This window comes from Phalacrocorax aristotelis, chromosome 2, assembly GCF_949628215.1.
Source record: "Phalacrocorax aristotelis chromosome 2, bGulAri2.1, whole genome shotgun sequence".
Taxonomy (NCBI): domain Eukaryota; kingdom Metazoa; phylum Chordata; class Aves; order Suliformes; family Phalacrocoracidae; genus Phalacrocorax; species Phalacrocorax aristotelis.
This window is the reverse complement of record NC_134277.1, coordinates 55,126,009-55,136,855: the sequence shown is the minus strand read 5'-3', so window position 1 is coordinate 55,136,855 and position 10,847 is coordinate 55,126,009. Positions and strand designations below refer to the sequence as shown.

Below are 10,847 nucleotides of genomic sequence, written 5' to 3'. Positions count from 1 at the left end.
GAGCTATGAAGTTATCTTCTTCCTCTAACCTGTGTTTCATTTAGCATGCAGCTGTTTCTGTGATATTTTAGGTGTGCTTTTGCTATTTCGCTAACACATCCTTCTGAAAATAGCGCGAGGTTCACCCTGATAATTCATGATTTCCATCCCCAGCCTCAAGTGCTACAGGGGTGCAGGGAAGAAAGCTGTGTAGGCAAGACCAAAGGCAGCTGTATACTGTGAAATAATAAGTATCAGGCAAAATACAGTATCACAGCTAATAGATGTATTTTAAAAGTGGAAACATCTATGTTTAATTGCATTTAAAGTACGTAGTGAGAAACCACAGTTATACATTGTTATAACAAACCTTTACATCTGAAGTCAGAATAATACAAAAAAAGTGCTGATTATATATGGTCAAAATAACTGAGGCAAATTTTCAACAACATCTTCTAAAATATTAGCATGTGCCCCCTGCCAGCAACACTCTAAAGGTCAGACTGAATAATCTCAGTGACAATCACTGGTTTTCCTTAGCTTACCCAAAAACGACAACCAAAAAAAGTGTTTTGTTTTTGTTTGCCTTTTTTTGTTGGTTTTTTTTTTGCATAGCTTTCAATATTGCTGCACTCTCACCTCTGCATATTGCAAGCCCATCTCAGGTCTGAGATAATTTCTTTAAAGTTCTGAATATTTTTAATCCAGTTCTCCTCAAATACATAATATATATTTTCTACCAATTATAAATACATTATTTTAATTAATCTGATTTCAATAACATGCATTTGTATAATTACTGTACAATCAAAATAGACATTGACTTTACACAGTGTGTATGATTTTATTTCAGCGATATTGTTCAGACACACTGCTCAACAAATCAAGCAAATAGGGAAATAAAAAGGAAAAAAAAAGGGGGGGTACCTCTGGGAGGAAACAGAATCTCACAGTGTTTACAGACAAAAAAATGAAAGGAAAAATACTTATCGGAAAAAGGGTTTATTAATACATAGAAAATCCCCACAATAGTTGAAACACACTTTAGGAACTAGTAAACACGTTAAATAGAGTTGTGCCAATTACGCAGTGCCCAAGCATCTGCTTGCTCTTAATTAGATGGGGAGGTGAATGACCACTGTTTATTTTCATTTTCCTCATTAATTATGAAAAACTGCATTTAATTCATCTTGCATGGTGAGAGACTGGCTGCGCAGATGTAAGTCGTAAGGGAAGTGGCTCTCTGTAGGCAACCTGAACATAGAGCTCTGCCCAAGGGGACCCCTGGGTGGCACTGCACAGTAATGCATGCCGTAATTGTAATTTTTGCCATAGTCCAAGCTTTCTTCTTGCTTCAGGGAAAATATCCCATTATAGTTAATTGGGGGAGGACTTAAGGGACCTTCAAACTGTGGGCTGGCACACTCAGGGGAAGTGCTTTCATAGAAGGACTCATAAGCGCTGCAGTAATTGTAGGGTTTCATGGACTTGGAGTTGTCAAGAGTCCCGTGCCCCGGGGGGGTGCCGAGCTCGGGGCTGTGGTAGGGGGGGTAGAAGGTGGAGTAGGGCGAGCGGGTGTGATGGGCGCCTTCACCCGCCTGGCCCATCAGGAAACTTCTTGCGTTCAGCTGCAGGCATCCCGCCACCAAGTTTGTAGTTGGCTGGGACAGACCCTTGCACAAGTTTTGGACGAAGGTGAGCAGGTCGGGTCTCTTGCCAATTCGCAGGATTTCAGAAAGAGCCCAAATGTAGTTCTTGGCTAGTCTTAAAGTTTCTATTTTGGACAGTTTTTGTGTTTTAGAATAACAAGGGACCACTTTCCTTAAATTGTCCAGGGCGTCGTTAAGGCCGTGCATCCTGTTCCTCTCTCTAGCGTTGGCTTCTTGTCGCCTGAATTTGATCCTTTCCATCCTTATCTTGCTTGTCTTTTTTTTCCGAAGGCCCCGTCGCCTAGGCAAGCCATTCTCATCCTCCTCTTCTCTCTCTTCCTCCTCCTCCTCTTTTTCTGTGTCTTCTCCAGGAGACCTTTTAATATTCTTTCCTCTGAGCACGATCTGCTTTGAAAAGCTTTCTGGGTTCTTCATTTGCTTTTGGTCATCACTTTCTCTGGAAAACTTTCTGCACATCTGGGATTCTGGCATTACAACAGACTCATCAAACGGTAGTGTTAACATGGTTCTATAATCTTAAGTTACCTGAAAGAATGCCAGCACAATATTTAAATATTTCCATTTTTAAAGTTTGCCAACTTACATATCCTCATGCACCTTTCGTGCATCTGCGTGCACGCTCTGTGGTACGAGTGTGTGTATATATAAATGCACAATCTATGTTTTTTCATAAAATGCCAGTTGCAAATGCTTATTTTTTAAAGAATAAAAGCTGTCCAGAATTTAAAAATCACTCAAAACAGTCAAGATCTTGTAACTAAAAAGCCACATTTCTCACAGCTAAGTATAGAGTAAATCAATATTTAAAATGTACAATTAGCTCCCTGCTCATTTATCTTATTTTTAAGCAAGCCCTTTGAACCCTCACCACCGTGGAATTCAAAGAAATGCAAAACATGATAAAGCAATACAGAAATTTCATTAATCCAAATTCCCCTGGGTGAAAAAAGGGAGAGCGAGAGCAGTCTTAAAATTGAAAAGTGCCATATCTCTATTAACTGATGATTAAATATTTTAAAATCACTTCTTGACTTCTGTTTCAAAGTTGGGTTTTTTTTCCCCTCCACGTTTCTTCCCTTATGAATCAAGATATTAAACTCTAGTAAGTTAGAGTGGGTGAGGAAAAAAATTAATGGAACATACCCCCCCATATCACTCAGCTAGTAACATAATTAAAAACGAAGAATATTTTTTACTAATGATCTGTATGAAAATGACGTATTATTTATTTCATATTAAGGCAAAAATTAGAACGATCTAACCCTGAACGTATTCAGATTAGTTAGGAAATAAAATCCCCCTACCTTTTTTTTTCCTTTTTCCCAGCAAAAAATCTAACTGATATTATCTATTTAGTTAGAATCAACTTATTTGCTTTTTCTCTTTTTCTTTCCTCCTTTTTTTTTCTCCCCCATCAATTGTGCTGGTGGGGAGGTGAAAAATTCCATGCACGCTATAGCAGTGTTTATGTTCTGCGAGGCTCAGACGTCTCCCTCCAGCTCGTAGCTGACAGGAGCGGTCTGTAGATTCTGACTGCAGTCCGGCACGTGTGCTCAGAATCCAGCCTGGAATGGGAAAATAATTTCCTTTTCCTAATTATTTTGCTTTTGTTTGCAGTTTGGGAGCAGCAAAAGCTTGGACCCTGCGGTCCTCAAAGAGACAAACAAAACAAATGCAGGGACTTTTTTTAATAGAACAAAACTAAACAAAAACCCCAGTCAAAGACTAACTCTATCAGTATTGTCTACACACTTGCAATATTACATAACACCAGTGAAAGTATGCAATTGCATCAGAAGAATAAAATGTTAGGAGGAGTTATTAGACAGTAAATAGCATACATAAAATACAAGACAATGATACTGTATCTTTAAACACTTGCATGCACACCCAGCACCAACTGAAATATATCTTTATTTGTATTACCTTAGCTTTTTATTTCATTCAACAATCAGTTTTCATTTTTTGCCTTCCAAATCTTTTCAGTCTGAATGTCGCATCGTCTCCTGGAGTCTAGATCTGTGTATATCTGCACTATCTCATTGATCTCTAAAAAGTGACATTGATGCCAACTGCCAGAGCTGGTACCCATGCCATCTGCTAGTGACGTCACGGGGCAGAGAAAACCACGTGAGCCTTTCTCCTGGGACCTTCATTCTGCACTGATCATCTGGCATCCCTCTAAGTGGGTACCAGCATTCATGTATCAACACAGAAGGTTAGACTGATAGAAAAAAAAAAAAAAAGAACGAAAAAAATCTGCACCAGCATTTCACATACAGTAGGTGCATTTCCACTGGAGCTGCTTCTTTTTAGCAGTCTAGCTGCATGGATAGACGTGCCAACATTTGGTGCTATCCCTGCCTACAGGTACGGCTGCCCTGTGGTTGTTAATACGGTATTGTTTATACGGAAAGTGCTTTCTTGTATTGATCTGAGTCCCTCCGGTGCACCTGGTACCCAGGAAAAAAAAAAAAAAAACAACCAAAAACAAAAACAAGGAAAGGAAGGCAGGAACGGGCAAGTAACACTGGTGCTATGACACATAGCACGGTCACAAAAAGTAGTTTTTGTGTGATGCTGCTGGGAGCAATTTTTGGGGTGTGCGGTTTTCTTGAGTGCCGTGTGTTGCCCCAGAGCGCAGGATAACAGGAGCAAACCTCCTGCCGGCTCTAAGAAATCCTCCCCTCATGTCCCTTGGTGGGTTTTGACATTCCCAAAAGAAAAGAGGCATTTGTGGGAAACTGGACGTACAACAGGAAGCTTTAACACATGATGCCTTTTTCTTAAACGTGTGGCTTGCCGTGCAGCCCCAGAGAGGTGTGCTTGCTCATCCCCATCCTGCCCCCCGTGCGATGCGATGCGACCGGGGCGCAACTGCTCCCGGTGGGGCGACTCGCTCGCAGGCGGAACTCGGGGTGCTCGGAGGGCTTCCCCCCCCTGCCAATTTTTCTCCGCCTGCCTGGCCTTTTTGCAAACACTTCCTCAAAATCTCTTTTAAAAACTGAGTTCCTTCCTTTGGAAACACATTCTTTCTCCTAAAATCTTCCCCCTGCTCTTCCATTTGCCTCCCTGGCTGCTTCTTTCTTCATGCCCTTGTTTCTCCCGTCAGCTCTCTTGTACTCCCTGCTCTTCCTCCCTTAACCCTTTTGTCTCTTTCCACAGGCAAGAAACTGTTAAATGAAGCCGACAAAGTCTCTCGGCTCAGCCTTGCCATGGAGCTTATGGCAAACTCCACCTTGGTGTGTTTGGGGTTTGTTTGGGTTTTTTGTTTAAGGAGTGGCATGTCACATATAAGCAATATCAAGAGAGTTACAGGGGGAATGACATGTCATCTTAGAAACATTTTTTTTAAAAAAGTTTGCTTTCATTATTATCGTGTATCGCTGCTTTTTACTAAGTAATCTCTATTTTTAAAAAGTGAGCGACTGAGTATGCTTTTAGTATTAAAATTATCCCTGGCAGAGCTGCTATTGTTATGGGTCTGTGTCAGCGTTTCCATTATAAATCCTGTTTTTGAAGGGTTTATAACTCATCTGCTTTAATTCACATTGGGCCCAAGCTTGGCATTAATGTTCTCAGCCCCGATCCAATTATTTTGTTTTCACAAAGTTTCATTTAAATCTGTTTGGGCATTTTTTGATTAGCGAGGGGAACAAAAAAATAAGGCAGCAGCAGAACAACATATGTGTGTGGAGACAGCATGTTATGTACATCTATGTGTATATTTTACATCTATGTGATTTTAGAGCCTTTCATTTAAAAAAAAAAAAAAAGCCCTTACCCCAAAATTTATATTTTTTTTAACTGAGGTGAGACATATCAAGTCATTAATTCCTTACAGAACTCAGGCCTCTTTTTCTTTCTTATTTTTTATTTTTTAAGGCAAATGTATCTGAAGTGACAAAGATGTTAAAACTTAAGTGGCAACTGTTCAAAAGGAGTAAGAGCTGTAGTATTCATAACATTCATTTCATTTTATCCCAAATATTACAGTCTGTGTAACAGAGGAAAGGGTAGAATCCCATTATTCTCAATAGGAATTTATGTATTAAGATTTGTATTGTGGAAGGTCCTAAGGGTTGTCAACCTTTTCAAGGATTTTGCATATTCAGAGTGTTATACAATACACAATAATCTAAATATGCAAAGTCCTGAGGAACAAACCCTGTTTCAATGCATACTAAAAATACTACAAGAAACTGAAGGAAAGGTTGACATTGTAGGTGCTCTGTGTTAAAGAAAGGACCATCAAAATTTCCAGTTATATCACCCAGCCTCCAAATACACTTTTATAAAAATATTTTCTCCGTCCTTTTTTATTGTTGAAGTAGGTGGGTTTTTTTTAAACTACTCAAATGTTATTGTAAAATGCATCTTTGAGTGGCTTTTATACTGCTACTAAAAACAAAATAAATGAATTAGTTTGTGTTGAAGGATTCCCTCTGTAGTAATAACATTACATTTTTGCAGATTCTTAATCCATCATTTGACCTTTTTAATATTTTCAAATAAATAGCGGAGAAACAAAATAGCTGAGATATCAAGGTTTAAAAAGCCTCTACTGTGCATGCATAATAACTTTTCATAAGGGTTTTACTACGCATTTTGTATTATGGATCCATGATATGCAAATGTGTACTGCTGTTAATATGCATTCACAGCATACCCCGTAACTGCTGCTTTGCTGTCTACTGTGAATGCATGTTAAGAATAATACACAAAACACAGTTAAATGCACTCTATAGAATGGCTGCACAGCACTAAATATGTTACTGAACACATACCACAATTTTTTTCCCTGTGCCCAGGCTGTATAGTTTTGAATTACAAGTGACTATTTCAAATGCAATATTATTATAATACTTTTAACACAGCCAAACATTAATAGATTCACTGAAATAATATTGAGTTCAAAGAACTGTAGAACCTCCACGGTGCATCAGGGGGACTGACCCAAACTGCACTGCAATCAATAGGAGTCCTTCTGGTAAATTCAATATGCTACTATTGGATCCCCAGGGAATGTTTCTATTCTTTTCTTTTTTCTCTTTTTTCTTTTTTCTCTTTTTTCTTTTTCTTTAAATTTTTTTCATCACCCTCTCCCCACTGGCCCATATCTCCCAGTTCCGCTGAAACAGAACTGCTTCAGAATTAAGGAACTCTAATGATGTTTGCTCAGGACCAGTTTGGTGTGGGGTAGTCTGGGTCGTTCACTGGTAGCAATGGGACCTCGTAGGCAGTGGGGGACTGTTCAGAAGGGGGGGTTAGCTAGATATTTTTCTTTTCTTTGTTTCCTCATCTTTCTAATATAGGCACTAAATGTTACAGCAACTTTGCTCCATGCACGTGTAAGTCACAGTGACAACCCTGAGGTGCCAAACTACCTCACTGATGACCTGGTGCAAGTTTGCCTTCCTGACACAGCACCCACTTGCACAGTTCAAACACCTGGGGAGGACCATAAATACCCACTCCAAACCCTCTTGCCTCAGGGCAGGCTCTGGTGTTTGGTGTCTATGCCAGAACCTGACTGTATGCCTGCAGTGGGGTTGGACTCAGCTTCCCTCGGCAGGCACCTCTGCTGCCTTGGGAGCAAGACTGGGGGAAAATGTATGTCTAGTGCACCTTAAATTACATAAGCCAGACCATGAGGGGCAAATACCTGGGTAACAGCATGAAAAACGGGGGCCTCTGGCTCCAGTCTCCTGCTGAGTTCAGAGCTCAGGAGGGAGATGGGAATAGCTGTTTGGGATTTTTGTGGGGGGTGTTTGGTGTGGTTTTATTTTTTGTTGGTTTGGTTTATTTTTACAAAAGTAGGGCAAGAAAGGGTGGTGTCTTGGGCAGGACCCTCTGGTGAAGATTGGACTGTGTCCTTACAGAAGGAGCTGCCGGGGAGTGACCAGACCAATGTGCAATATGCATGTTGCATGCCAGCTGCCTAGCCTGTGTGCAACTAGCACGCCATGGGACTGAAGTGGTGTGCGTCCCGGTCCAGGGGTGACTCAGCCCTTTTCTGCCTCTCTGCATCCCAGTACGCTGCTGTAGACTATGGACTCTTTTGTGAAGGGAACCTGCCATTCCTATCAAGTTGGCTAAGCCCTCTCCCACCAGTGCTAAGATGATGTTCAGGGATATATGTCCTTCTCCCAGGAGAGATTAAAGAAGACACTAATAAGGACCGCCGGCTTCAGAGAAATAACCCACGTTAGCTCAAGAGGATTCGGTTCAGTCTGAAAGCGTGATTTTTAACCCATCTTCTGATGCTGAAAAATATTATAAATGTGCTTTGCACTTTCTAAGTCTCCTGTAATGAGGATGTACTTCTTGCTCTAATCAGACATCCTTAGTTTTATGTTTTGAATAGGCTGTTAGGGAAAAATATGAAAGAACTGCAGAGGGGTTGGTTACTCTATTTTAATGGGAGTTGCTTGAGTAAAACATGAATTTAGAATCTGAAAATGGTTTCTAATACTAATTTATGATTAACAAAAAACCGTGTTTGTGATCAGAAATTGCTCTAAGATTTCTGAAACACATGACTAGAAAGGGTCTGATTTAGTTATGACATACATTTGGCATAATCCTATTAATTTTGAGCTACTCCTGGCTTACACTAATGTAAATCAGTTGAGAGAGGGTGGGACCAAATAATCTTACGATGGAAAATAATTTTTTTAAAAAATAAATTAAATATGTTCTAACTAGAAAAGTAATGGCACAGTGTACCCTGGAAGTTTTATTACCAGATTAGAAGGTGATATGTACCCTGCAGGAATGTGGGATTTAAGGTACTTCTCTCCCTGGGTAAAAATGCTCTAGTCAGACTAGTCACGTAGCTGTGTCACTTCTTGAAACTGCAGGGGGCTAAGATCATTATATTGCTTTGTGGTGTGAAGCAACCTTATGGTACATCTGAGAAATCGGGTTTTTTTTCATTCGGACTTGATTACTGGGGTTGTCACACTCTCTGCTACCATACATTGGGGATGCTTTGAGATCAGTAAGTTTGGCAGCCTTTAGAGGCTGCAGCAGGGACCTTTGGCTGTAGCACCCACCCTGATGCTGCTGATCGGCGTCTACTCTTTAAAGGCAATCTCTGTCAAACAGCTAGTTAGTGTTGTTGCTTTTTTTTTTCCTTTTTCCTGCCAGCGCCTAGAATGAACTCACAGGCATGCTTCCTCTGTCTTCCTATTCTGAGAACGTCTCTGTCCCCATCAAAGTGTGCTCCTTGGGATGGACCTGGCAGCCATTCCCTTCTAGAAGAGGTAGTGTGGGTGCGCATGACCCCAGAAGAGACCTGCACAGCTTCCCCTTCCACAAACAGACCCCATGGCTATGATGCACGCTTCTTCTTCCATAAACCAGAGGCACTCCTTCCTTGTAAAATCTCTGAGGTTGATGGGTTGCTTTCCTTTCCCTGCTGCAAATCTCCCCCAGCAAGAGGCATTTGGTGGAATATTCTCCCTAGGTCACCCATGAGGGTGTTCCTGATACTTTTTCTTCCTTCCTGCAGCCTTCTCACTGTGAGAGGATTATCAGTTGCACAGCGAATGACAATGCACTGAGCCCTACGTGGTGAGGCAGTGCTGGGGCAGAGCCCCTCTGGGAAGCAGTGGGCGCTCTGAGCATGTGGTGATGGCGCCAACTCAGAAGAGCAGAATGGCCTTACAGAAGGCACAGGCTGAGATGAGCAGTTTGCTTAGGACAATGCAGCATGCTCTAAATTAAATGCAAGATGCAAGGAAACAGAGAAGTTGAATTAACACTGACTTGATGGAAGTGCAGAATAAAACCTACGAATAACATCAACTTCTGGTGGACAGTTCCCTCCCAGGACATTATAGGATGTTTTGTAAGGGGAGCTTTGTAAAAGATCCCCTTACAAAGTTTATGAGAAACCCTGACATTTCCATTATTTGCAGCAGACCTTTGAAACTCAGCAGGGAGAAAGCCCTCAGGCTAGAGAAATGACTTTTCTTTACCCCCATGAAATTTTATCCAGGTTCAGGTGAGCTGTAAGCTCCTAAGAATCATCATTTACTTTCTTTTGCATGCCCTCCTCAGGCAAATTTTAGCAGCATGCTGAATGTTATCTGAACATCTTAGGGAAAAAAAAAAAAGACCTTAGAAATAACAAATCCTTTAAACCTATTTTGAAAGCACATTATTAAAGTTGAGAAGTTGAATAGCTGACAGTAGAAAATGATGGAGCTACAGGTGCCTATGAAACCTCTATTCTCCTATTTTATGTACAAATATGCAGGTAGTTTCTTAACAGCACACCTCAGCTGAACTGCTTGTTTTCATGAAATAATACTAAGTGTAGGGCAGGTGACTCAGGCTTACTGTAATGGGAATATCCACTCCTCTTGGCTTGCCTTCTATTACCTGAATTTATAACCCTCCTTGGACAGGGCTCTTCCTAAGATACTGGTCTGATAAAGAGAAGTAAATTTTCTATTAAAAAAAAAAAAACTGCTGTGCCATCAGGCATCCCAAGCTGTTAATGAACTACGGCCTCCCTCACATTTCCCAAATCTGCATTACCCTTTTGACTCCTCCTAGCATCTGTGATTGCCAACCAGCACCTACAACATGTGATAATCGATGTACTTAAAACCTTACTGCAGATCTTTCCTTATCAAAAAGGATAACTTCGAGTTAAAAAAAAACCCAACCAACCAAAACAGACAAACCTAATCCAGTGTCAGAATAAATGTCTTTATAACACTCTGATGCAGCAGGGAAATGCTGCTTTCCAGAAGGAAAAGGGAGGCACAAGGATCTTATGTCACAGGTCCCGAACATGCTCCACTGATTTAAAATGCCTGATGCAAACATTAAGAGTAATCAAGAATCTGATGTCTATTTGTTAAACACTCTAGAAATTATTTTTCAGAAGTAGATTAGATGAATGTCAAGTCACCAGATCCTCTAGCCTTCATGCTTTTTCCTGATACACGGAACGTCACTGGTTTGAAGGCAGTGGAAGGTAGACAGTAATATTCTTTGGAGGATTTTGACCACATTTTACCTCAGGACACAGAAAGCTTGTCACAGCTGAGAGTGAAGTTGGGTCATTTGAGGTGTTTTACCCACAGGATCAATTTCCCCCTGACAGTACTGGAGATTCAGTGGCAGAATTTGACCGCAAATAGAACGGGATTTTATAAAACAGTTTTCTGGATTCAATCC

At 40.8% G+C, this 10,847-nt stretch overlaps 1 protein-coding gene across 1 annotated transcript; it reads right to left on the bottom strand.

Annotated features, from left to right (window-relative positions):
* Positions 1–257: 257 nt before the first annotated feature.
* NEUROD6 (neuronal differentiation 6) lies at positions 258–3,643 on the bottom strand. The gene is made up of 2 exons (XM_075086138.1): positions 3,576–3,643; positions 258–2,174 (listed from the first exon to the last, which is right to left on the bottom strand). Exon 2 carries the CDS (start codon positions 2,151–2,153, stop codon positions 1,140–1,142), a length of 1,014 nt encoding a protein of 337 aa, XP_074942239.1. The 5' UTR covers positions 2,154–2,174; positions 3,576–3,643; the 3' UTR covers positions 258–1,139.
* Between the last annotated feature and the right edge of the window lie 7,204 nt (positions 3,644–10,847).